The 26,281-nt window shown below is 58.8% G+C and overlaps 2 protein-coding genes across 6 annotated transcripts in view; one reads left to right on the top strand and one right to left on the bottom strand.

Moving 5' to 3' along the window:
- NPRL3 (NPR3 like, GATOR1 complex subunit) overlaps positions 1-16,219 on the top strand; it is a 41,566-nt gene extending 25,347 nt beyond the window's left edge. For all 4 annotated transcript variants that reach the window (XM_059692485.1, XM_059692484.1, XM_059692486.1 and 1 more), the window contains 7 exons: positions 5,762-5,899; positions 7,357-7,513; positions 10,459-10,565; positions 11,252-11,381; positions 13,351-13,540; positions 14,154-14,346; positions 15,244-16,219. In XM_059692485.1, coding sequence (XP_059548468.1) covers positions 5,762-5,899; positions 7,357-7,513; positions 10,459-10,565; positions 11,252-11,381; positions 13,351-13,540; positions 14,154-14,346; positions 15,244-15,409 — 1,081 coding nt within the window. In that variant the 3' untranslated portion in view covers positions 15,410-16,219. The remainder of the gene's footprint in view (positions 1-5,761; positions 5,900-7,356; positions 7,514-10,458; positions 10,566-11,251; positions 11,382-13,350; positions 13,541-14,153; positions 14,347-15,243) is intronic.
- On the bottom strand, positions 16,142-25,173 carry MPG (N-methylpurine DNA glycosylase). Of its 2 annotated transcripts, XM_059692489.1 has the most exons (4): positions 25,058-25,173; positions 22,345-22,578; positions 19,653-19,857; positions 16,142-16,591 (listed from the first exon to the last, which is right to left on the bottom strand). In XM_059692489.1, the coding sequence occupies exons 1-4, from the start codon at positions 25,079-25,081 to the stop codon at positions 16,215-16,217; spliced, it is 840 nt and encodes a 279-aa protein (XP_059548472.1). In that variant the 5' UTR covers positions 25,082-25,173; the 3' UTR covers positions 16,142-16,214. The 2 variants fall into 2 exon arrangements, with proteins under 2 accessions (XP_059548472.1, XP_059548473.1); XM_059692490.1 differs by lacking the exons at positions 19,653-19,857; positions 22,345-22,578; positions 25,058-25,173 and adding an exon at positions 18,840-19,605.
- Between the last annotated feature and the right edge of the window lie 1,108 nt (positions 25,174-26,281).

Raw genomic sequence — 26,281 nt, 5'->3', positions numbered from 1 at the left:
ATGGGATTTTTGGTCTTGCAGTCCGACCTTGTCTTTGTATTCCACTTGATCACATTGGAGTTTTCCCTGCGGTAAAAGAATTGTCGTCCTCTGGTCTTGGATTGACTGGTATCAAAATCCCTTTCTAGGCCCTGCCAATGTGGCTCAGCTGGTTGAGTGTTGTCCCATGCAACCGATTGGTGTTTCTCTCTCATTGATGTTTCTCCCTTTCCCTCTCCCTTCCTCTCTCTCTCTCTAAATTAAAATTAAAATTTTAAAAAACAGTTTAAAAAGTCCCTTCCTTGGAAACTGCTGTTGCCTTACTCTGAGTGGGAATTTGCATGCCTTAACTCGGATTACGCTTGATATTAGCCAAAAGGCCAAGAAGTGATCTCAACTAGGGTTCGACTACAGCAAAATTCAGGCTAACCTGGAATTAAAATGAAAAGCAAACAGGAGAAGACTTTATATTCGTGAAGAAAGAAGGGACTGTGATTTCTTCTATTTGAACCACACCGGAAAGCTGGAGGGATGAGATCCTGGATTGTGTTCGATTCCTGAGGCAGCCAGTGCCCCCTAGTGGGCATCAGTTTGAAAGAGGACAGGAATTGGTTTTTGGCAAAAACAGCTCCCAGAATCCACTGTCCAGCACTTAGCTTCCCTCCTTTAACCCAGGCATCTGTTGTTAGAGCCCAGGATCGAATTTCCTCCGGGCGAACCTCGCAGCCCACCCTGGTCCTAGACTCCACTCTGACCTGTCCTGGTTCCGGCCCCGCCCCAGGAGAGCCAGGGGCAGTTGTGTCCACCCTTGTACCTGTCCCAACCTGGCAACAGCAATGGCCCCCAGGAGCCTCCCTGGCCTGTGGCCTTCCCGGTCCATGTTGGCCCTGAGGGTCTGGCCTGGCCTGCCCTCACTCCTGCAGAATGGACTGCACCTTGGAGCTAAGAAAGGGAGGCTGAGTTTCTGTTACTGACCCGGGAACATAACAACACAGATAGCGACTTCCTGACAGATCCCTGGGGAAGGGTTTCTCAGAGCAGAAATGAGAGACAGGAAGCTGTGAGACATAGCAGTGTTGGAGATTGGGATGGGACTTTTCAAAGGAATTGCTCTGAGTTTGGTGTTTTAATTAAAATCCAAAAACCCAGCCATAGCAGCTCAGTGGTTGTGCATCAACCTATGAACCAGGAGGTCATGGTTCGATTCCTGGTCAGGTCACATGGTTGCAGGCTCGATCCCCAGTAGAGGTGTGCAGAAGGCAGCCCATCAGTGATTCTCTCTCATCATTGATGTTTCTATTTCTCTCTCCCTCTCCTTCCCTCTCTGAAATCAATAAAAGTATGTTTTAAAATGATAATAAAATCCAGGTTTATGGTGTGGCTGAGTGGCCTGGTGGCCCCTTGCCCAAGGACCTAAGTATCTGTGAATGTAGGCTGGCAGAGGCCCCGACTGTCCAGCGCCTGTGTCTTCCTGTGGAACTTGGTGACCTCAGTGATAGCATCCCATTTATTTGTGTGACGGTCAGGTTGTGTCTCCCACGAGGTCAGGGACATCCCTTCACTTTTCCTGACGCAGCCCTGTGCTTGGCGTGTGGAGAAGCACAGCTCACTCACTAGTAGTTGAAAGGACCAGTAATAGGAGCCATGTCTCTGTGGATTCCACGGACTTGAAGTGTTTGCCTGACTGGTTCTCCATCGTTAACTGGGGTGGCATTCAGGGCCTGTGGTGGGGCCTGTGAGGCTGGGGACTCTGCCCGCTCCTCACTGCCTCACACTGCTGCCTGTCCAGAGAAGATATGGGCCCACAGACACCTCCACGAACATCCTGGGAGTTTTAGTTCCTATTTCCATGAAGTGGACCTGCATGGGAACTTCTGTTTGCAGTTTCAAGGTGGGCCTTTCGGAGCCCACCCCGACCTCTTGGATCAGGTGCAGGGGCCCACTGCATGCACGGGGAAGCCCAGCTGCGTCAGACAGAGGGACCGGAAGGTCAGGGCTGGCTTTGAAGGTCTCTGGCCTGGGGCAGGAAGAAGGGTGACCAAAGGATGAGCCAGGTGTTAGCCAGAGGTTAGGAACTGAACATCTTTCTCAGATGCTGAGATCTGAGGGGAATGGACTAAGCTTGTGCACATTTCTGTCTGGGGGGTGAAAGATAAGCATATTTTGGGCTGGTGTGTGGCCTCATGCACAGTCATCGCTTCAGGGCTGGGCTCTGGCAGGAGCATGCATGTATCTCTCGTCGCAGACAGGGCTTGGCTCTCCCTCTGGCCCAGAGCTGTGTGAGGCTGGATAAGCCTCACGTGGGGCAGCGTTTTCCTACAGTAATTCCAGGTCAAACTGCTGGCTGCCCTACAAAGAGAAGAGCAAGCTTAGGTGGGACTTTTAGGGCCCAAGCCCCCCTCTGCTGGTCATGTCTTAAAAGTGTATTTTACAAACGAAACAAAACTGCTTTACAAACAGGCACAGACCTTTTTCCTCCTCCTCCTGACAGATGTCAGTGCACTTCCGGCTCACCTCGGTGTGGGAGGTTACAGGCTCCTCTGGGAGCTTGAGGGCCATTCTCTCTTCCTGACTAGTTCCAGGGTTTCCCAGGAACGCTAGGGTCTGAGCTGGCCCTCTGAGATGCTGCTGGGGTGGCGTTCAGGGTCCCCACGCTGTTTGTAGAGAGGCACCACCATCGTGCAAAGTGCTCCGGGGGAGGAGGTTGCTGGCAGGTGAGCAGATGCTTGGAAAAGTGTAGAAACATCCTCATGGAAACCAGGAAATCAATGTGGGTGTGCCCCCTCCCCCCACCCCCACCCCCCAAAAGGACCTCATGCCACTACACCAGACAGTGTGGCCTGGGATGGCTGACATGTGGAGTTGCTCTATGGGCCTAATTCATCCCCCTCGCACCCAAACCAGGCACTTGCTGTTGTTTCTCCCTGAGGTTTGTTCCAAGCCCTAAACACCGGTCCCCTGCAACCCCTGCACCCTCCTCTGCTGTTCCCTTTCCCACAGCTCTCTCCAGCTTCCTATGTGCCGTACAGTTTGCTTCCCCGACGCCACTGAGGCAGAGCCCCCCCAAATATAAGGCTGTGAGTTTTACCCCAGGAGCCTGAACCAGTGCTTGGAGCCTCAGCACATGTCAGGTCGTTGGCAGTTTGCACGTGGCATCACTGGGCACCTGGGTGGATCAAAACCAGCTACTTTCAAAATGATAGGAATCTGTCTAAATCTGATTCTGGGGTGTTTGAACAGCTGCTCTGAGCCATGTGCGGAAGAGGACAACTCAAAACTAGAAAGACCTTTATTTTCAATCAGCCATCCTGAAGCAGGAGCCTGGTCATTTCACTGTCCCTACAGCCCCTGGTTTTCCTCGCTGCTCTGTTTTGTATGTGATGCCGGGAGCATAAATACCGCTCACTGAGTCAGGTGGAGCAACTAACCTGGGCCCCTGGGCAGCTCTCTCATGGTGTGACCTTGGATTCCTTAAGAGCCTGGGCTGTGTCAGGGTTTGATGTCCAGCCAGCAAGACCTTCGGCCAAGGGGGGGCACGACGACGGGAGCCTTCGTCTGCTGAGATGTGCTGCGTAGCACTCAGCTCTAGAAGAAGCCAAGAGTGGGATCTTCCGCTGGGGCCTTGGGGAAAGACCCTGCGTCTCTTCCCCAAATCGTCACACATCAGATCTGTTCATAGGTTTCACGCTGTGGGGCTGGGGCACCAGCAGCAACCAAACCTTGGTCTTCCAGACTCAGCCACAGCCTGCAGCCCCCCAGCCTCTGCAGCCAGGGGTGCTGCTTGGGGCATTGAGATCCCCATGCCCCGAGGCAGGGCAGGCAGAGTGTCTGGGAGCTGTGGGGCAGTTTGCAGGGAGCAAATGGTCGGTGCTGGCAGAAATCCTAGGGGTAGTTGAGGGTGATCAATGTGCTCTGTAGTCTTCCCACTGTGCTCTCTCCCCGTTCCCTGCTTGAGAGAATACAGGCTTATTTTTGCATTTGAAACTGCTGACCACAGATTCAGCCAGCCCTCGGCAGACCTGTGGGGGAAGCTTGGGGTTGTCGGTCTGCTGCTTGAGGCTTCAGGGAAGAGACTGTAAGAACAGCGGTGGATGTGGGGGGTGAGGGCCATGGAGCTGCTTCCCAGCATTGTGTACCTGAATGCCCCCAAGAGAGGTCTGGGACCTGGGTGAAGTGGCAGCTCCCACCAAACCTCCCCAGCCACTGGCCTGCCCCACACTTTCTGGAGGCGGGCATCTTGGTCTGTCCATCCAGCTGGGAATAGCATTTCAGGGTCGGAATGTGATGGAAAGAGCACCGCCTAGCCCAGCTGGGTCCGGGCAGGCCAGGCCTTCACAGTGGGCACGGGCCTCTCTCATCACCTGCTGCGGGACAGCGAGGATCAGCCGTGGGGACTTGGCTCAAGCAGTTGCTTCTCTTTTGTGTCAGACACCAAGTGCTTTCAGTGCAGAGGCTGAGCAGCCCCGCTGAGGGTGGAGGTCAGGCTGGCTTCCCTGCCGGGGAGTTTCAGAAGCTCCTGCTGGAAACAGCCCCTTGGTATGTGGTTCCCCAGCCGCCAGGAGCCTGTTCTCTGGGTAAGGGCTGCCTGAGAGAGTCCACCAGAGCAGGAAGTGCATCCCTCAGGCCCCTCTCCTTCCTTCATTTATGAGGTGCTTCTCAGTGCCCCCAAGTATCCCACACGGAGTCAGCCATGCTGTGAACAGTGAACAAAACGCAAGGCCCCACCTCAGGACTGCATTCTGGTGGAGGAAACAGCTTAACCAGCAGACAGGCAGGCGTGTCCTGTGGTCAGGTGCTCAAGGCAGGTGCTCAGTGAGCAGTCAGATTGCCTGGGGGGCTGTGGCTCACCAAGAAAGTGGCACTTGAGTTGAAAGCTGAAGGAGGGAAGGAGCTCCTGGCACCTGGAGGGAGACTTACAGTCGAGAACAAGTACAAGGGCCCTAAAACAGCAGGGGGGCTGGTGTAGCTGGGCCTGCCTGGGGTGGGAGACAAGGTCAGAGAACGTGGGCACGTCACTCGAGGCTCCTGGCATTTGGGGGTCTTGGCTGGAACTGCCGAGGTGGACGCCATGGGGCCTGTGGGGGAGGGCGGACACGGGGCCAGTGCTGAGGACTGTGCTTTGTCGGTCCCTGCAGGTGGTGAGGCACGTTTGCTAACGGTCTGAGGCAGGCGGTGAGAGAAGCGAGGAGGCAGGGACAGAGTTGCTGTGTTTGGTCTGAGCGAGGATTGGCCTGAAAGAACCAAATTGCCATCAGCGAGGCTGGTTTCGACAGCTGCTGTGGAGCACCTGGGGCGCTGCTGGCATCTGCAGGGAGGTGGGCACTATGTGCACCCCCCCCAGGATGTCCTGTGGGACCTGGCACCCCGCCCTTCCTGTGCTGCCCACGGCTCCTTCTGGGGGACAGGCCTTGCCCTGCCTGCCCGCCACCTGTGAGGGGGCGGGGCTCTCATCAGGTGTGCAGGAAGAGGCATGAGAAAACACCCCTGCATCGGTTGCATTGAGCCTCTGAGAGAGAACAGGCTTCCCTGTGCCCTCGCACTCTGATTGGACTGTAGAGTCCAGGGCTAGCCAGAAATACAACATTTTCCTCTCTTCAACATGCTGAGTCTGGAAAGGTGCTCTCCTGCCCTGGGGTATCCACGTGTAGTTTCCTCCGACCACCAGGAGCAGTGTACTGGGAAGAAGTCCCTCGGGCGGGGTGTTGTGTGTGTGTGTGTCTGGGTAGCAGTTGCTGTGTGCATGGGCGATGGCACCGGCAGAAATGGAGCCTGCTGTCTGCAGCTTGTGTACGTCCGGCGTGGTGCGGCTGCACATCAACAGCTGGCTGGAGGTGAGCTTCTGCCTGCCCCACAAGATCCACTACGCTGCTGCGAGCCTCATCCCCCCTGAAGCCATCGAGCGGAGCCTGAAGGCCATTCGGTGAGTGCCAGCCCAGGCACACACTCCCTGCGGGGCCCCTTCTCTGCTGCCTGAGGTTTCACCAGTTACTTTGTTCCAACAGTTCTTTTCTTCCTGCCACAGAAATTGGCAGGTCAGGCTCTCCTGTTTATAGAAGCGAAAACACATGTTTTTGTGTCTGGTTTTGTATAGAAAGGACCAGCTCCAGGTTTTCCCTGGGCGTCTGGGCACTGCCTGGGTGGGTGGGGCTCCGTGCTGAGGTCCTCTCCTGCGTCCTGGGTACTGAGCATCCTGGGGAACAGACGTACCATTGGGGGGATATTGTTGTCATGGTATTGCTCACCAGTTCCTCTTACATTTGAATTTGAACTTGTGGGATCTCCTGTTTCTTAATTTAATAGATTTCCTGCAAGGAAAGAGCTGAGCCCAATCTCCTTCTGCCCCAGCCCCCAACCAAGTCCTCAGTTTCCTTAAATATTCTTTAACTAAAAAAAGAAATCTGGGCACATTGCAGAAAATGTGAAGGTGAAAGAAAGCAAAACACTGCCCCATTCTCTCTCCCTCCCCCAGTCTGTGCTCCAAGTTAATATCTTTCCTCCTGGTTTCCTTGCTAAGCATATTTTTATGTAGTTCTATTCATAGTCGCAGCAGCGATTTTACTTTTCCCATATTTGGGACTCTTCTTTAGGAAAGATTCATTTATTTTTTCAGTTACAAATGTTTGCAGGGCAATCCCAGAAGTGGGAGATGGAGTCTGGTTGTCAGACCTTCCTCAGCTTTTTAAAAAAAATATGTTTTTATTGATTTTATAGAGAGAGGAAGGGAGAGGGAGGGAGAGAGAGACACATTGATGACAGAAACATATATCTACTGCCTCCTGCATGCCCCCTACTGGGGACTGAGCCCACAACTGGGGCCTGTGCCCTGATTGGGAATCAAACCTGATTGGTGCATGGGGCGACACTCAATCAACTGAGCCACACTTGCTGGGCAGACCTTCAGTTTTATTGCAGTTTTTTCTTTTTTTTTTTTCTTTCTTTCTTTTTTTTTTAATATATTTTATTGATTTTTCACAGAGAGGAAGGGAGAGAGATAGAGAGTCAGAAACATTGATGAGAGAGAAACATCGATCAGCCGCCTCCTGCACATCCCCCACTGGGGATGTGCCCGCAACCCAGGTACATGCCCTTGACCGGAATCGAACCTGGGACCCTTCAGTCCGCAGGCCAACGCTCTATCCACTGAGCCAAACCGGTTTTGGCTTATTGCAGTTTTTTCGTTCTTTCTGAGTGACAGTAATCTGTGCAGATGTTTAAAGGCCCTCGGACTGACCACTGCCCTTGTCTCTAATCCCTCCTGTGGTCTCTCCTTTCTGAGGTTCAGTGCCTGGGGCCCCCGCTGCACCTTTGTGTGCCCGGTGCACGCCTGGGGCAGGGGACCTGTGTCTCACATGTCCTGCTGACCTGACTGCTCCACAGCCCGTACCATGCCCTGCTGCTGCTCAGTGACGAGAAGTCCCTGCTGGCTGAGCTCCCACTCGACTGCTCCCCGGCCCTGGTGCGTGTGATCAAGACCACGTCTGCCGTGAAGAACCTGCAGCAGCTGGCCCAGGATGCAGACCTGGCCTTGCTGCAGGTATTGCCCTAGGGCCCTGGGGGAGACTGCCTGGGTAGGGAAGGGTAGGTGGGAGAAGGGTCTGTGTACAGCAGAGCAGAGGGCCCTTGTTTGAAGGTGGGAGGGGCTGGGGTGTCAGGAAAGCAGGCTGCCTCCATCCAGATAAGAGCCAGTGACAGTGGCTCCGGGGTTGGCTGGAGGCTCTGAAATCTGAGTCAGGTCTGGATTCAGGGCTGACTTCCTCTTCCTTTGAGGGTGGTGCGGCTGCAGCAGAGAGAAGTGAGGCCCTGCGGTGCTGGCACGGTGCCAGGACAGGGTGGCTTGTAGGGCTGGAGCAGAGGTACACAGCATGTGGCCACAGGAGAAAGCAGTACTGCAACCTCAAAGTAGGGGAAGTGAGAGCAGGACACAACGTGGGCCTGCCCACATGCAGAGCCAGGACCTAACCTCATGGCTTGACCACTCCCCTGCAGTGCTGAACCATGTGCTTGTGGGATGCCCTTTCTGATTGGATGGAGGCCCCCTGAGCCCTAGCGGTGGGTCTGGGCTCGGGGGCTTCCAAGGAAAAGCACAGGAAGAAATTGCAGGCCAAGGGCAGGGGCTCCTCTGGTTCCGGTGACTGTGAGCACCGTGTGGCCACCAGAGGGCAGCAGGGCCTGTCCCAGGGACGTGTCGTTCCTGCGATGGCCACTGGGTGGCAGTTCGCCTAGGCTAGGAGGAGCACAGGCAAGAGGCTGGCCCACCTGGGCCCCTGAGGGGAGCTTGTCCAACAAGGACTCGGATTCCGCCGTCCAGAACAAGCCTTCCATCATCTGTACCCCGTGGCCTCTGTCGGCCCCTGTGAGAATGTTTGTTGGGTTCTGCCCGGTGTTCATAGGGGCTCTACTGAGGACCACGTCCTGCGTGCCTTCACAGCAGACACGAAACAGAACCTTAAATGCGCTCACTGTTCTGTATGTGCTGCAGAGCTTGTGTTCTGACCAGTGCTGGCCAGTGGCAGGTATCTGTGAGTCTTCGCAGCTGCCATTTCAAGCTTCGAAAGAAGCTGGCCTTCTGTCCCCTGAGGCTGCCCAACAGGAAGTCTGTCTGTACGCCGTGCCTCACGCTTGCCCTCCGTCTCTTTGGACAAAGACAAAGCTTTGATGATGTCGCCTTTGCTCCCCGCCCCGGCCTTGTGTGGGGAGGAACTGGTTTCCTGGCTGGTGTGGTTGTCCAGAAGCTCCCCGAGGCCCAGCCCGGGAGTCCAGCTGCCACAGCAGGTGGCCCAGGGGAGAGCCCGTGTCCGAGTCGGGTGTGAATGTCACTCATCTACAAGTAAATGGGGTTGTTTCCCTCATGATGGAATTAATATGTCCTTTCTTACAAAAGTTCAAATAGGACACAGTTTACAGACCCAAAAAAGAGAAAGTCCACACAATCCCATATCCCAAACATAACTGCTGTGGATTCCTCTGGGTTTTTCTCATAGGTTAACGCAGTGGTCGGCAAACCGTGGATCGCGAGCCACATGCGGCTCTTTGGCCCCTTGAGTGTGGCTCTTCCACAAAGTACCACGTGCGGGCACACACATACAGTGCGATTGAAACTTCGTGGCCCATGCGCAGAAGTCAGTATTTTGTGGAAGAGCCAGTCAAGGGGCCAAAGAGCCGCATGTGGCTCACGAGCCGTGGTTTGCCGACCACAGGGTTAACGCATTATCTTTGAATAACAACATTTGGATCACACTGTACATTACTTGTGATTGCCTAAACGATGCCCATAGACCTCCACCTCCTAACCCCCAGGACCTGTGTGAGACTTTGCAGGTGTGATTAAGGATCTGGAGGGGAGGCAGTGGTCCTGTGTTATCTGGGTGGGCCCAGTGTCATCACAAGGGCCCTTGTAAGAGGGAGGCAGAGGGAAATTTGACTCCAGAAGAGGAGGTGGGGATGTGACCGTGATGAGGCCACATGCCAAGGAGCGCTGCAGCCAGCAGAGGCGAAGAGCAGATTCTTCCCGAGTCGGAGGGGGCTGCCCTGCACAGGCGTGTGCTAGTGGTGGTAGACTCCCGACTCCGGGGTGGCGCTCTGACTGTGGGGAGGCGCGGGCCGGGGAGACCACTGGGTGGGGTGGTGGCCGAGATGGAGGAGAGTGGGCATGTCCTTGCTTTAGAGTAAGTGTCAGTGGGGCTTGGGATGAGAGAAGAGGGTCAGTGATGGAACGGAAATGTCTGTTGTGTTCCAGTGGGTGGTGCCCCTGGAGATCCCATGTGCCGAAATGAGCTGGGTAGAGGTGTCCTTGGCATCGCAGGCATCGCATGTAGGCGGGTGACTCGCCCGTGGAGGCGCGCAGTGATGGTAGAGGCAGCAGCCTGCCTGGGACAGTGCTCACCGAGGCTGATGTAGCATCAGATGTGCCCAGTGTCTGTCTTTCCATCAAGTGAGGCAGTGCCATGTTCTCAGACCGGGCCTCCCTGTGAGGCTGGAGGGGTTTCTGGCATCGCGGTCGGTCTGTGGCCCATCCTGATGTCGAAGAGTCCAGGAGAGCAGGCAGTGGGATGTCCTCCAGGATGCTGAGCCACACGGGGCTGAGTGCACGGGGTAGAGGGCATGTCTGGTGACCCCACATCCATTGTCACGTGGAAACCCATCCCCTTGCTGGAGTCCTGGCGGGGGTGGGAACCTGCCTCTGCCAGGGTGTCCAGCCAAGCCCCTTGCTCAGCCGAGCTTATCCCCTGATCCTGGGTGTCCCCAATGTCCCTGTGCGTGTAGGACCTTCCCTCAGGGCCAGCCAGGACAGTGCGGGGCCCTAAAAGGAAATGACAGTCACAGACCGCACAGGGACCAGTGTCAAAAGGCTGTTGCTCTGAACATAGAAAACGCTGTGTGTGTTGCTGTGCCCAGCCCCCTGCGGGAGCTTGGGGAGTCAGGGAGAAGCCCAGTGGGCCAGCCTCCCAGGCACTGTCCTGCCAGCCCCTCTGCCCGCAGGTTTTCCAGCTTGCAGCCCACCTGGTGTACTGGGGCAAGGCCATCATCATCTACCCGCTGTGTGAGAACAACGTCTACATGCTCTCTCCCAACGCCAGCGTGTGTCTGTGAGTACCTCTGGCTGCCAGGGCCCAGGGTTTGAATGGGAAGAGGGTGTGGCTGGCAGGCCCTTCCAGGGGGTCTCTCCAGGTCAGTCAGGACTTCCCTTGGGCCAGATGCCTGGCCTCTGCCATGCCCAGGTTCTGATTCTGGCCTGGGCCAGCACCACATGGGCCTGGGTGCCTCTGGCACCTGCAGCCTTCAGGAAGGGCCTGCGCCTGCCATGTCTACAGCCAGTGAGCTCCGTATGGGGTGCCTGAGGGGTGGTCAGGAGCCTTGGCCTTCATTCCAGAGCTTAGAGGGGCTGTGGGGTGGCCTGTGCCCATGGCTTCTGCCACCCTTTGAAAGAAAGCAGCTGGGCTCTGTCCTCATTGTACCCACCCTGACCTCCCCACTGTGCCATTGCGCCCACCCTCCCCTCCCCACTGTGCCATCGCGCCCACCCTCCCCTCCCCACTGTGCCATCGCGCCCACCCTCCCCTCCCCACTGTGCCATCGCGCCCACCCTCCCCTCCCCACTGTGCCATCACGCCCACCCTCACCTCCCCACTGTGCCATCGCGCCCACCCTCCCCTCCCCACTGTGCCATTGTGCCCATCCTCACCTCCCCACAGACTCATGGCAAGGGCCCAAGTGCTGTGAATTATGATGGGAGGTCGCTGAGCTCAGGACACACTTGTCTCACTGTCTCCAGGTACTCGCCACTGGCTGAGCAGTTCTCCCACCAGTTCCCGTCTCATGACCTGCCGTCTGTCCTTGCTAAGTTCTCCTTGCCCGTCTCCTTGTCAGAATTTAGGAACCCCCTGGCCCCCCCTGTGCAGGAGGTGAGTCACAGGAGCTGGGAGCCAGAAAACACCCACCAGCATTGGTTCCTGGTTTCAGGGCCTGCAGTATGCTGCCCCCTTAGCTGTGGTTCAGGGGATGGGAGGGGCCCTGTGTGGGTGGTGCCTGCCCTACCCGGGTAACAAAAGGCTGGTTCCCCAGCCAGGCACTGTACATGCTTCACCAGTGACCCAGCATTTAGGCAGTCACAACTCCCGCCCCCTTCCCTGCCCCCACGGAGCCCACCCTGCTGCAGTGGGTTGTTGTTAGTGTTAAAACCCCAGCAAGGCCCAGCCAGGAGAGAGCTAATCCTTCCTGGGGGGACAGAGCCCCCTGGTGCCCCTTTCTTGGCCTGGGTCCCACAGATGGAAGCTGCTGAGGTGGTTCTGTTGTCACTGAGCCTGGGCCCGCCCTCCTTTGCCCTTCCGTCGTGGTCCAGGTGGGTCTAGGCTCACTGGTACCCAGAGTGGCATCCAAGACGACCTGGAGAGGATAGGCCTAGGATAGAACCACCTGGTGATCTGGGTCTGGGTGAGTGGTGGGTGGGGGCCCTAGGAGGTGTGAGGCATGTGGAGTGAACGGGGGAGCTCCATCTATGTCTGGCCGGTTGAGTGTGGCCTGAATCTTCCTTCACTGAACCCCTGGGGCTCTGGGCAGGGACCCAGGGCAGGGCCAGATGGGACAGGTGTCAGAGATGGGGCCAGGTGTTCTCAAAAGTGAAGGATTTGCTTTAATAAGCAGCAGATCTGTTAGACAAAACCAGTTTTTAGAAGCAGGCCCTTCCCTTTGTGAAGTTGTGAATGAGAAGGCGATCCTGGCTCCTCAGTGCATTCAGATGCCGAGTGAGACAGGGCTCTAAATGCCGTCTTTCATGGAGCCTCTGGGCTCCAGGAGCTGTGCCAGGTCATGGCAGCTGAAAGAAAGACACATCTTGCATCTGCACCCTCCCCCTCTCCAGCAGAGACTTCCTGCTGGTCTGGAAAGTGGGTGGATTTTTCAGGCCAGGCCTGCGGGGCAGCCTCATGCCTTGTCATGGGGCCCAGACAGAGCTGGGTGTGGGGTAAGGCTGCCTGCCTCTCACCCCTCCAGCTTTAGGCCTGGGACATGCTCTTCAGTGCTTTGGAGCCTCTATTTTATTTCTTAATTTAATTTCAAATTTAGTTTACAATTCTTTTCAGTTTTATTTGGTTTTACCAGGTCATTCACGCCCACGGTACACCCCTATTTCCATGCCTGGTCAGCCAGCCCCTCCCAGGAGGGGACCCCCAAAGATGAGCAGTTGGAGTGTGTCTGAGAACATGGACACCATCTGGGCGCATTTCCTTGCTCTCCTGTGCTGGAGCTCTGCCCACACAGGGCTCCTCACGCTCCTACGTAGGTGCTAGCCTGTGGGAGGGGGCCGATGCCGCGCCCTGCGCACCGTACGCTCAGCATAGGTCCCTGTCCCTGGGGAGGCTTTTGTGTGGAGCTGAGGAGGGGACTTCCTGCTCTCAGGGCAGCTTCCTACAGCTTCTCTCTGCAGTGTCACAGGGAACGGGTCCCACAGGCCCAGCTCTGTTTGGTGGGGTTTGCGTGGCAGGGCCCAGTGGCCTGGAGGAGACAGGGTAGCAGAGGGGTAGCTCTGAGCTGGGAGGGCACATGGGCCTCCATGTCACAGGCCCTGCTCCTCAGCTCTGGGCAAGAAAGGCCTGACACTAGGGCAGCCGCAGCCCAGTTGTGTGGTGGGAGCAATTGCAATATGGCCTCGCTGCTCTCTTAGCCTCGCTGCCTTCCCTGGGGTTAGCTAAGAGCTCCCAGTAGCTAAGAGCTCCTTCCTGAGGGCCCCTGGAGCTGATGCATCCCCTGATCTCCAGGGTGACTTGTGGGGTCGTGTCTTAGGCCATGGCTCCCCAATCCGATCAGGAAGGGACCAGGGTGGTGGTGGGGATCAGCCTCCCCCAGTGCCCCAGGCCTCACACTGCTGTCCCGCAGACCCAGCTCATTCAGATGGTGGTGTGGATGCTGCAGCACAGGCTCCTGGTCCAGCTGCACACCTACGTGTGCCTGATGGCCTCACCCAGCCAGGACGAGCCCCGCCTGCGCGAGGACGAGGTCCCCTTCACTGCCAGGGTCAGCGGCCGCAGCCTCAGCACACCCAACGCCCTCAGCTTTGGCTCCCCAAGTAGGAATCCCTTCCCCGGGCATCAATGTGGTGGGGGGGGGGGGGTCGAGCACCTGGGGAACACTTGGGAGTGGTGGCCAAGAGGTACATCAAGGGCGCTGCTGGGAATGGCCGAGGGACCTCACGTGGCCACCCATGCACACGCCGCCTTGTGCGGCAGCTGAGTCCTCACGCAGCCTTTCTAGAGGAGGGCAGGAGAGCCGTCTCCCCGCTTTCCTGCACCTCGGGCTCTGAGGAGGCTGTATCTTTGGGCTCTTGAGCAGGGCTTGCTCAAGCCAGGAGTAGCCTGCCCCCGGCCTGCCATGCCACCCATCACTGGGAGGACAATTGAAACCTCTGCCCCAGGGCCTATGAGAGACAGTGACTGCCATGGTCCCTTCTTGAAAGAGCCGTGTGGCCATAGTGTGCCCCCAAAGGCAGCAGCCATTGCCAAGCCCAAGTCCCTGGGCTTGGGGAAGAGGGGCTGGAAGGCTTTGCAGGAGGTGCCTCCCCAGGCTGAGGCTTGGCCTCCGGCTTCAGGTTCAGGGTGAAGATATGTCCAGCCCCTCATGCATGTTGGGTGGGAGGGATGTCCTTGGGGGTGGACTGCTCTCTGACCCATGCCCACCCGTAGCCAGCAGTGACGACATGACGCTCACCAGCCCCAGCATGGACAACTCCAGCGCAGAGCTTCTCCCCAGCGGAGACTCCCCGCTGAACAAGAGGATGACAGAGAACCTGCTGGCCAGCCTGTCCGAGCACGAGCGGGCAGCCATCCTCAGTGTGCCTGCAGCCCAGAACCCCGAGGACCTCCGCATGTTTGCCAGGTGGGAGCGGGCGACCGGTGGAGCTAGGCCCAAGTCTAGGGTCAGGAAAGGAAGTGGATGGGGCTGTACCCAGCAACCTGCAAGGTCAATCCGTTGACGACAAATAGCACTCATCGGTTGAGGGGATGTCCCATACACTGGGGTGCCCCTGCCTGTTACCTGTGCACGCCAGGCGTGAGTTCAGTCTGCTGCCGAGACACCGTCTGTACCTCTGTCTTCAGGAGTCTCTCCAGGACTTCCTGGGGTTTGTCACTTCCTGGGAAGCAGCAGCAAGTTCTCATCCTCATGGCTTGGGAGTGATTTTCCCCAGGACTTAGCCTCGGGGTGGGGGATCCAGATCCCCACATCATAGGTGACATAGACCTGGTCACACCCACCCAGTTTGGGGCAATGTAGACGATGGTTTCCTGGAGGAGGTCAGACTGTCAGGGACTGAGCCCCCAGTGAAGAACCACATGCCGGGCAGCTCTTTGAAGCAGCTGGTCCAGGCCCTGTTCAGTCCTGGCCGAGACACCCCCTAGAGCAGTGACCCCAATTGGATCCAGAGCCACATGGGACTTGCTGCCAAGTAGAATGAAAAAGAGAAGCCTCCCCAGACCTGTCCCCCTGCACTGCCCCTCCCATGTCAGAATGCTGAGGGTGGGTGCGACCCTCGGGCTCAAGTGGGCTCTGGGGTTTGAACAGGAATGTGTTCTCACAGACCCACTTCAGAGAACCATGGTGGGCAACAGGCCCAGGACACTTGCTGCTCCTGTTGGGGGGTGGGGGTGGGGGTGGGCATGGGCAGCTGCCTCCTGGGCCTCTGAGATGCCCTCACCAGCTCTGTTTTGGACTGTGGGCTGCTCAGTGGCTGTTGGAACAGAGGCCAGCCTGGGCTTGTGCCGCCCTCCCCTCCAGGCTGCTGCAGTACTTCCGTGGCCGCCACCACCTGGAGGAGATCATGTACAATGAGAACACCAGGCGCTCGCAGCTGCTCATGCTCTTCGACAAGTTCCGCAGCGTGCTGGTGGTGACCACCCACGAGGACCCAGTCATTGCCGTCTTCCAGGCCCTGCTGACGTGAGCCTGGGCCGAGGGTGCAGAGGCAGGCAGCTGCAGTGCATGGGGGCACCCGCATCTCCCCACCCCAGGGCTCCCTCCCGACCCGGCCTGAGTCCTTTTAGCCCTGAGACCCGACTTCACCTGCGTCAGCTGCCTCCTGGGGCTGCCACCCTCTGCATTCTCACCTGTCTAGTCCTCAAAACAGGGCCAGTGCCTGCGCTGAGAGGGTGAGGCTCTGAGCTGGGGAGCCGTCCAGGACTCATGCTCTGAGTGAGGCCTGCATGCTTCCCACACAGATTTGGGCCACATGTTTCTCTGACCTCCCTCCCCATCCTGCCCGTGTTCCCTGGCCCCTTCCACTGCTGCCCTTCCAAGACAGAGGGCCCAGTGCCTCCCTATCCTGTGTGGCCCCGCACTGCCCCTTCCCCCCAGCTTGCTGTGGGCCTTCTTGGCCCGGCCCTCACCACAGCCACCAGGAGGCTCATGCCTTAGCCATCCACTCCCCTTTGCCGCCTGAGGCATGAGGGCCTGGGCTCATCCACGATGCTTACTTGGCTCCCCGTTGGGGTGGCTCTGCACTGGTGTTCCCAGTCCTCCCTCACAAGGGTGGGGTGCAGTGGGCCTTCATCGGGCCTGAGGAAGGCAGTGCCCATGCTGGGCCTGGCTCGAGGTGCCCGCTGCACACGTAGCCCCTGACAGCCCTATCCTGGAGGAGGAACTGATCATTGATGGGGCTCTGGCTGAGACACAAGTGACACGTTTTCTAGAAATAAAGCATTTATTTGGTTTTTAAACAATTAAAAAGCCTGTCCTTAGCAGGCCCTTGCTTAGACCTGTGTGTCCTGCTCAGCTCCTCTGTCCACCACACTGACCCAGGGGCTGCCCTGGATATAGAAGCGCAGGGGCTTCTGGGCCCACTCTCCTGCGTTGCCGATGCCCACTCGGGCTGCTGCCACCACCGCTGGCTCCCTGGGCCCCGGGGGGCTGTGCTCTAGCCACACAGCCTTGTCCGTGGTGAGGTCTCGTTGGTCGAAGCTCTTGTCGATGGCCAGGGCCTGACAGAGCTTGGAGGGGCCACTGCAGAGCTCACGGTCTTTGAGGGCCCGGCCGGTACTGCCTTTCCGGGAGGTACTGCGAAGCTGCCGCATGGTCTCCAGGCCCCCCAGGGGCTCCAGTGCTCGCAGCAAGACACATGCTCCATCCCCTGTGGGACAGACAGACAGTGACTGGCCCTCCCTACTCAGGGCACAGCCAGTGCTGCAAGGATGATGCAGCTGCCTTCCTGCGCACCCCTGTACTCATTCACAGTCCAGACCCACTTCCTACACAGCTGCACCCACAAGGCCCCAGGTGGGGCCTCCATGAAGCCAGAGGGCCTGACTGCCAGCTAGAGAGAACCAGAGCGAAAAGGCACGGCAAGTGCTTGCAGTTGGCCTCCTCTTGGCTTCCTCTGGTTTGGCGACCAGCAGCAGCTTTGAGGTTGGCAAAGGAAACCCCAAATGGCCGGTCCTCCCTGGGCATGGTCATCTCTACCCAGGCTCAGGGTTCCCCCATCTGCCTCTACCCACTCGGTGTCTATTGGGCAAGCCAGAAGGTTGGCTCTGAGCAGCTAGCAGTGTGCATAGGATGCTGGGAGAGCCTCACCCCATGACTCAGTGGGGAGACAAACAGGGCAGAGGGAGGTGCCTGCTGATAGCACCCCTCCTTTGGGATCCTTTCTGGCCCCCCATCCAGGCTACTTCAGCAAGTTGACACCCTGGGCCCAAGAAGACATTTGTCCAAATTCCCTTGGCCCTGCATGGCTAGGGGCAGTGATAACCTGGACCCTGGCCAGAGTAGCCCACTCTCCTGAGACACCAGCTCTGCTGACTCACGTTGGACTGCCCTTCTACCGGGGGTCTGAGAAGCTCAGCCTGAGGGGTGGCCAGGCCAGTCCCCACTCTTGGGCCTCACCGTACAGACCTCATCAGCGCTGGGAGAACCCTGAGTGGATGCAGCAGCTACGCTCCCTGCACAGCCAGCAGCTGGCAGGTGGGGTTTCTGGGACCAGATGCTTTAACCAGCCAATTTTCAAAGAACCTCAGGATATACTAAGGGCAGCCCGGCCGGCATGGCTCAGTGGTTGAGCACTGACCAATGAACCAGGTCACAGTTTGATTCCTGGTCAGGGCACGTGCCTGGGTTGTGGGCTTGATCCCCAGTGTGGGGCATGCAGGAAGCAGCCGATCCATGATTCTCTCTCATCATTGATGTTTCTGTCCTTCCATCCTCTCTGAAATCAATAAAAATATATTTTAAAAATTAAAAAAGAAGAAGGTATACTAAGGGCAGACCTAGCTGTTTTGGCTCAGTGGACAGAGCAGAGCATTGGCCTGCAGACGGAAGGGTCCCGGATACGATTCTAGTCAAGGGCTCGTACCTAGTTGCTGGCTTGATCCCTTGATCCCTGGCTCTGGGGCTCATGCGGGAGTCAACCAATTAATGTCTCTCTCTCACATCAATGTTTCTCTTTCTTTGTCCTCCTCCCTGCCAGTCTCTCTAAAAATCAATGGAAAATCTGATCCTTGGGTGAGGATGAACAAAAAAGAAAAAAAAAAGATATACTAAGGGCAAGCGAAGACTTGAAGTTCCAGTCCCTCTAATTGCTAGGCCCTGCCCAGCCCACCAGCCTCGGGGCTTCCACGCTGAGCTGCTGTAGGTGTAGCACGTCCCTCACTCTCTTGCCTCCCAAATGGGCTGCAGGAGCAGCCTACCCCCTCGATCCCATGCCCGCTCTCCTGGAACACACCTGAATCCTGCGCCCTGACAGAACCAGAACATCTTAACTCCTTCCCACAGAGTCTCCAGTCTCAGCTCTACTCCACCTGTTGGCCTTGGCAACCCGCCCCCCACCCCCACCCCCCACCAACTGCTCCCCTGGTCATCTCTGCACTGCGTCCACCCTGAGGGCAGGCAGGCATGGAGCTCGACCTTGGCCCCCTCTCCCTTGATGCATCTGGATAACCTTTGGCACTGACTCTGTACCCATGTGGTTTGCTGCTCCCCTGAACTAGGTGTTCCTGGGGCATGTTGGTCATGTGTCCAGAAAGTAATAACGCCACCTCCCACATCTGCCCTGCCCACCCTCAGAAGCCCTGGCTCCTCCCTGCCTTGCTGACCACAGCCCCAGACTCCTCTGGACTCGGTCTCCCTCCTTATCTGAGTTCAGCCCCACCTCACATGACGACCAAAATAAGCTCCAGAGTGAAATGGCCCTGGGAGTGCTCCCCGCCATCCTGATGTCCAGCCACTGTTTCCCTCAACACCCTTTTTGTGCCAGGCACAGGGCCAGCCGGTTATCCAGTCCTCATGCCCTTGCAGCTCTGGCAACGAGCACCCCCAGCTGCCCTCTAGGCACTCACAGACAAAGCTCCCACGCCCCTGGAATCATTCAACAAATGTGTCTGACTTACAGCACAGCAAACCCGTCCCCACGGACCTCCTCAAGCATCCGCTCATCTTGGGACCAGCATCAGGCTTGGCAGGCAGACGCGGGGACTGGAAGCCAGCGTGGGCTGGGCAGACCCTGCTCCTGTCAGCAGTGGCTCTGATAAGATGGTGCTGTGGGCTCTGTCTTTCGAGCACAGACCACCCAGAAAGCAAAGCCACCTGCTCCCAAAGCACAGAGGCCCCCCGGACAGGTCCCATGAGCTGAGTGGGTTCTGGGAGCCTAGTCCAGCATCTCCCCCCGTGGCACTGACATTGGGGCGAACGGTTTTTGGTGATTCTCCTGTGCATTGTGAGCTGTTCAGCACCAACCCACCAGCCGTGATGACCCAAAATGCCTGCAGACAACGCCTAATGTTCCTCCAGGGGGGCAGAATCATCCCCGGTTGAGAACTGATTCTCATAACTGGCCGCCTGGCAAGGCTCCTGCCAGAGCCCTGCTCAACTCAAATAGATTTCACCCTCCTTTTCCCACAACCAGCCCCTCCTGAGTCTACCCTGGCCTGTTGGTGACACCACATCTGAGCTCTGGAGCCAGCGGTGGCCTCATGGAACCTGTGTTGTGTGTTCGGGTTAACCCATGACCTCTATTTCATGGGGGTCCCCAGCCTCTCTGACCACCCTGTGACCACGGCCAGAGCTCCTGAACCCTGACCTAGCCCAGCAATGGCACCTCCTTGCTCAAACACCTGCCCTCCCCTGGTCTTCCCAGGGGTCTGCCAGCTGCCAGCTGAGGGGGCTGTGTCCAGGCCGCCTGCTCCAGCCCCAGCACTGCTCACCTTGGCTGGAGACATTCATGCAGAAGTACATGCCATAGATGAAGTACACATACAGGGTCCCCGGCTTCATGAACATGCCGCGGTTGCGGGGGGTCTGCCGGCCGCCCCTCGAGTGGGCAGCTTCATCCTCGGGCCCCAAATATGCCTCAGTCTCAACAATGCGGCCGCGGAGCTCTGTGCCATCGTCGAGTCGCCGGACCAAGACCTGTGGGCACCAGTGTCGGCTCAGGACACGAAGGGTGGTTCCCTCCACCTGACAGTCCACGGCCTGGACCGCACCTCCCTAGCTCTGGGCACACCGGGGCCAGCCAGTTTCCCTCCAATGGCCCTCTGTCTTGGCGGGCCTCTAGACAACAGACCTTGTTCACTGAGTGTCTTGTCCATAGGTTGCAGCCATTTCAAGCTCTGGCCTTGGCTGGGCTGCAAACCAGCACTAGTGAATTCACCCACTCCATGTCCTCTCAGGCCCCCCATCACACTGCCTCCTCCTCCCCAGGGTCCCCCTGAACTTACATGCTTAGGCTGGGGCAGGGCAGCATGGAGGACACCCCAGTGTTGCCCCACCATGGCTGCCTGTGGACTAAACACCAAGTACTGTCACGCTCAGCTCCTGCCACCAGCTGAAAGGCCTTTCTGAGCAGCAGGACTGGCTGCCCGCCGTGCTCCTGGCCGAACCATGGCCTGGGTGTAGCCAGCTCCACAAGGAATGGGGTCAGTGTGGGCAGTGGGCCAGGAAGATGAGCCTGGCTGCAGTTGGCTTGGACAGTGCCCTGGGCAGGGGTGGGGCCAGGAGGGGCCAGCCGAGGACAGGGGCAGCTGCCAGGGACTCTCACGGGAGGGGGGGACAAGTAGGGGGGGGGCAGCGGGTGCTCTCAGGCCAGCGGAGCACCTAGGAGGGCCGCCCAGGGGAGCCAGACCTGTGGAGTGCTGAGCATGCGCAGTCCATGCTCCCCAGCTGGGGCCCTTCTGCCCTAGGGAGGGGACTGTTTCTGGGCTGCACAGCACAGTGTGGCCCAGTGTCCAAAGCTCCAGGCCTGACTCAGCCAGGGCTCACAGTGGGGCTTTGGGGGCAGCCACCTCCCCAGGGACGTGCCCAGCACCGGCCTTGTCCATGGGCCAGAGCAGTCAGTTGGACAGCCAGGCCACCCCTGCCTTAGCCCGGGATCCGGGTCATGGGACAGGGAGGCGAGCGCTGGGGTAGAGTTGGAGGAGGCCTTCCTGAGACAGAGGAGGAAAGAAGGGGGTCGATGCGTTCCCTGGGAGCCCCTCTCCAGGACGAAGAGGAAGTCCCATTCCATCCCAGATGAGGCCTCACTTCCATCCTCCCAGGGCAGCAAGGGGGCGTTGCTCCATGGGCCTCGCTCCCCCCTTTCCACACCTCCAGGGGCCAACGGGGTGCTGCCCTTGGGAGGGGAGCGTCTCACCGCTCTTTTCTCACTGTGGTTTTTTCATTTGAATTTTCCGCTCTGAATTTCATTCTGATAACATTTCCAGATAGTAGATGTTGGTTGCCTCCCATGCCCATTACAAACACATCTCCTTGCTGGTGGAGGCAACACCTTCTCAGACAAGAGGGCGACTTGAGGGTGGTCTGGGTGTCATGGCAACTCATTGCTCCTTGCAGTGACCTGTAGAGGGGTGACCCGAGCCTGGCCTAGTGGTCTGCAAGGACATCCACTGGGAGGCTGTAAGAGGCTGTCCTCCCTGGCCACAAGCACACAGTACGAAACCCTCCTCCGCTGGAGACCGCCCTCTCTACCCTCGGGCTCGGGCAGGCATGATGGGGGCCTAAGGGAACCTGACACGCTGAGGCCCTGAGGCCTTGACCTGATGCAGGGCCTCCTCTGCCCCAGGAGCCACGGTATGTGAGAGCCTAGACCCTCGTTACGCAGGGTTCTTTGAGAAGGACCCTTCGGGCCCTGCAGGTGAAAGACAGGTCTGGCCCTTAACCACGGAGTCCTACTTTAGGTTACACTCCCTAGCTCACACTGTAGGATGTGTCCTTTCAGCACCCAGCGCCCGCTGCCTTTTTCTATTCGTCACAGAAACGGAGCCACTTGGCCACTGTAACCGGAAGGCAGTCTCATGGGATCGCGAAGAGGACCCGAAAGCCAGGAAGAGCACCCCGATGGTGCTCCAGACAGATATGGCCCAAACTCTGCTGCTGCTGGCTCGTGGGCCCTGCACCATCCCTGCTTCCAGTCTAGACCCTGAGCCTGCTCTGAGCTACAGGGGTCGCGGGGAGCCAGCAGTCGCACTGTGAGCTGCTGTGGTGAGCAGGTAGCTGTGAGTCAAGGCAATCCTGACACTGGGCAGTCCGTAGGCCATGGCCACTGCGCTCATGTGGCTGAAAGCTCTCACTACTACACAGACAGACAAGCTACAGAGGGGCGCTGTGTCAGGGGACGGGGGGGACAAAGTCAGCCCCCCACAGACACACACCGGGGCCAGCACTTGAAAGAAACCTGCCCTGAGGACAGTACCAGGTGGAGGCCAGAGTCCTCACAGTCTCAGCATTCCTCCCAACTGGTTCCGGACCCACCCCTCCCAGATGACTGAGGCGCAGCTCCCAGGGCGGGCTAAGCGCTGACTGCGTGAGGACCAGCAGGGCCAGGTCAGGGACGCCGGCCCGGTGGCGAGAGGTCTGGTGCCCACAGACGCTGCATGGCGATGGCCACTACGTCGACATTACCTGTCCCAGAAACGCCCGGGCCAGGGGGACGGCAGGCTGGTCGAAGAAGTCTAGTCCCAGGCGAGCAGGGGGGTCTCTTGGGCTTGAGAAATAGATCCTGCGCTGGGGACCCAGGGCGTTGGGCAGACCGAGGCGGGGCTCCTTGGGGGAGGGGGTCGGGGTTCCATCTGGTGTGCTCTGAAGCTGCTCTGCCCCCAGAAGCCGCTGCTTTTTTAGCCCCAGTTTGCGGGAGAGCTGTTACAGGAAAGAACAAAAGAAAGCGTCTGAATTAGGAGCGGGCAGAGGACTTGCAGCCTCAGGGCCGTATTTCACTGCCTGCCTCAGTTTCCTCATCTGCAAAATGAGGGCGACCGTGTTGTGCAAACAGAAGGGAATGCCCGGCCCGATGGGCTCAGGGCCTGGCTCAGGAGGGTCCCGGGAGGCCTGGGGGAAAGCGTGCATGTGAGGAAAGGCTGGTGGCAGCAGAGACACGGCCAGGGTGACCACTGCTTCACACACCCGCCACGTGCAGGACATGTGCAACTCTGGCAAAGGGCTGCAGGCCCAGGGAGGGGACAGTGGGCACCCGCGGCTGGCACAGGGGGGCTGGGATCCTCTGACTCCCATTTATCCTATAGATCCCGAATGAATTCCGAGCTTGCTTTTGGAACCCTTCAGGCATTAACGAGGAATTTGGTGGGGGAATGGATTGTGTCATCCAACACCCCGCCCCCCACCACCCGCTGACACATCCACTGTGCCCAACCCCACCTCAGAATGGCCTAGAACAGTGGTCGGCAAACTCATTAGTCAACAGAGCCAAATATCAACAGTACAACGATTGAAATTTCTTTTGAGAGCCAAATTTTTTAAACTTAAACTATACAGGTAGGTACATTGTTATTAACTTAATTAGGGTACTCCTAAAGCTTAGGAAGAGCCACACTCAAGGGGCCAAAGAGCCGCATGTGGCTCGAGAGCCGCAGTTTGCCGACCATGGGCCTAGGACAGGGGTCCTCAAACTACGGCCCGCGGGCCACATGCAAATACAAATACTGTATTTGTCCCCGTTTTGTTTTTTTACTTCAAAATAAGATATGTGCAGTGTGCATAGGAATTTGTTCATAGTTTTTTTTTTTTAAACTATAGTCCGGCCCTCCAACGGTCTGAGGGACAGTGAACTGGCCCCCTGTTTAAAAAGTTTGAGGTTAAATGAGAGAATATAAAAAAATAAAAAATAAATAAAAATAGAAAGTTTGAGGACCCCTGGTAGAAGGTCTGACACACACGGGTGGGTGGACACCAGGCTGACCACCTGTTTGGCCGCACTCCAAGCTCATGACTCCCCCCCCCCCCCGCCCCCGTGAGTCCCCAGTTGTCCTCTGCCTCATGACCCAGGATGTCAGAACAAGCAGGGCAAAGGCGAGGTCTCCTGAGGGGTGAGGAGGCTCTGCCGAGACCTGCCCACTCTCTGCCTCCTTCCTGCCACAACGACCCCGCTCCCACCAAGGAAGCCCGAGCACACACCCTGGCTGTTCCAGGAACGCCGATCTCCCAAGGGCGGGGGAGAGGAAGGAGCAGGTGGGCAGCAGGGCCTGGGAACACCCCCTCAGGGGCTGCTCTTCAGCAGGACCCATGTCCTCCCTAGCATGTGACAGACCCATTATTTTTAACGTAAGTGCTGACGTCCCATGTCAAGTGGAGGCCGCCAGTCTGCTGAGAATGGACGCTGACGTGACCGTCTTTGCAGCCCGGCCCATCTGCCAATCCCCACCAGGGGCTCAGACTCTGGGGCGCTGATGCCCCTGCTCTCACCCTGAGTTTGGCCGCTGGCCTGCCCCATGGCACTCGGCCCACCCTGGGGGGTGGGGGACTCATACTGGCTGTCCAGGGACTGAGGCCGAGGGGCCTCAGCTTCCCCATCACCCACCTAGGGTTTGAAACTGCCTCAGGCCTTCGTGGTGATGGTGATGCAGGCTGTTTAACCCCAGGGCTGAGGAACCCGGTGACCCTGCTGTTGCACCCCAGGGAGAGTGGGGTCTCAGACCCTGCACCCGGGTGCCTCACACGCATCGCCCGGCCCTGGTTGGAAATGAGGGTTCCCTGGGTGAGAACCTCCAGAAAATGACCCGAGGTATCCATGCTCCTGTTTCCTCGTCTAAGGTAAGGGAACCAGCCACACCTGCCCTGAAAATAACGAGAGAAGCCGGAAAGCACTTGGCTGGCGTACAGCAAGCACTCAACGAGGGAGGGACCCTTTCCAGGAGGGATACCTCCGGGCAACGCCTGGGGATGAGATTCTTGCCAGCTGAGCGGGCCTGGCCTGGGTGCGGGTCTCCAAGGGACCCACCAGCCCTCCATCAAAACCTGGGCTAAGAGGGAGCGCGTCGATCGGCTGTGACAGACACGGGGCTGGGCCGACTGCTGCGCCAGGCAGGCGGCTCCTGGGCAGGGGCATCTGAGCCGGGCCCCAGTGCCCAGCATCCAACCGGTGTTGGGGTCCCTTCCCAGATCTCCCTGGAGACCTCGGGCCGGGCCTCGACTTCTTTTCTGGCAAACGGAGCTCGGCCAGGAGCCCGAACCCGCCGGCAGGCGCCCGCCTAGGAACCGCAGACCCGGGGGAGGCCGCCGGGCGCCCGTTACCGGCTTTCCGCGGACTGTGCGACTCCGGGTGGGACGTGCGCCCTCGGCCGTGCGTGGAGCGAGAAGCGCGCTCCCCGGGGCGCGCACTCACCTGGGTCCCGCTCCGCAGGGGCATCCCGCGGCCGGGCAGGACTCCTGCGGGACCCGCCAGCCCCCGGCGGAGCGCACCCCGCAGCCACCCCCGGAAGCCCCGCCCCGGCCGGCGTGGGGCGGGCGCCTGCGCAGAGGAGGGCGGAAGCCCGGGAGGGCGGCCTGGGAGCGGGCGCCGACTCCGCCCCGCGGGACGGGCCGGGCGGGGCCACACCGAGGTGGATCCGCGGGACCCGGGCTCCCGGGAGATCCCCTGGCCGCGCGCCTCACCTCCGTCCTGGACGCAGGCCCGGGGGTGCTGGGGCTGTGCGGGGCGAGCAGGGGGAGACCCGCCGCTCCCGCGACCTGCCTCCGCCCCGCGTGCCCTCCGCTCCTCCACCAGCCGCTGGTGATGCCGCCTAGGGGACTGGTCCCTCGAGGGGCCCCTGTTGGAGCTGCAGTGCTTTGGAGAAGCGGCCTGCAGACGGTGGGGGTGCACGTGGAGGTCACGGGGAGGGGGGCTTGTGGGGGACCGGGTCCTTGGGCCCCGCCTTCGCAGGGAGCCCTTTGGGTGGACAGCCTCCCAGGAAGCCCTCGCCAGGGTCCTCACGTCTGGGGATTCAGTCTCGGAGGTGGAGTCCCGACCCCTCCCGCCGCGAGGATGCTGAGGGGAGCCCGCCCGCCCTGAAGGGGGCCTCCTGGAGCATGGCCAGCCTCCACCAGGCCGAGGTCCACCTGGGGACCCACCGTGCAGCTAGGGGCAGAATGGGGAGCCCTGCTGCCCTCCACTGCCGATGCCTCTTCACACCCCCAGCACCAGCTGCCCACCCAGCCTGTTACCTCTCTGTGCCCCAAGGGGCAGGGGCAGGGGCAGGGGCAGGGGAACCTGGGGAGAGCAGCTGTGCCTGGCCCAGGGGAAGGGAAGGCCTGTGGGTAGTCGCTGTCCGCTGAGGATTGTTCTGGGGGAATCCCCCTGGGGAGAGAAGGCACACCGTAGCACTAACACCCCACAAAGCCTCCCCGCTCCGTCCCGCTGGGGTTTCCCTGGGTCCTCAGGACCCCTCTGCGGTGGCAGGCACAGTCCCAACCCCACACAACCGACCTCTGCCCTGGGAAAGCCCTGGCCCTGCGAGGGCGTACCCATGGGGCCTGGGAGAGCAGCTGGCCTAGGATAATGTCAGAGGGGGTGCAGGTGGGGGGTGCTGCTGGATGAATCATGTCACTGGGGCCCTAAGATGAGCGAGGA

Source organism: Myotis daubentonii, chromosome 4 (genome assembly GCF_963259705.1).
Source record: "Myotis daubentonii chromosome 4, mMyoDau2.1, whole genome shotgun sequence".
Classification (NCBI taxonomy): domain Eukaryota; kingdom Metazoa; phylum Chordata; class Mammalia; order Chiroptera; family Vespertilionidae; genus Myotis; species Myotis daubentonii.
Note: the sequence above shows the minus strand (reverse complement) of the source record. Positions and strands in the feature narration are given on the sequence as shown.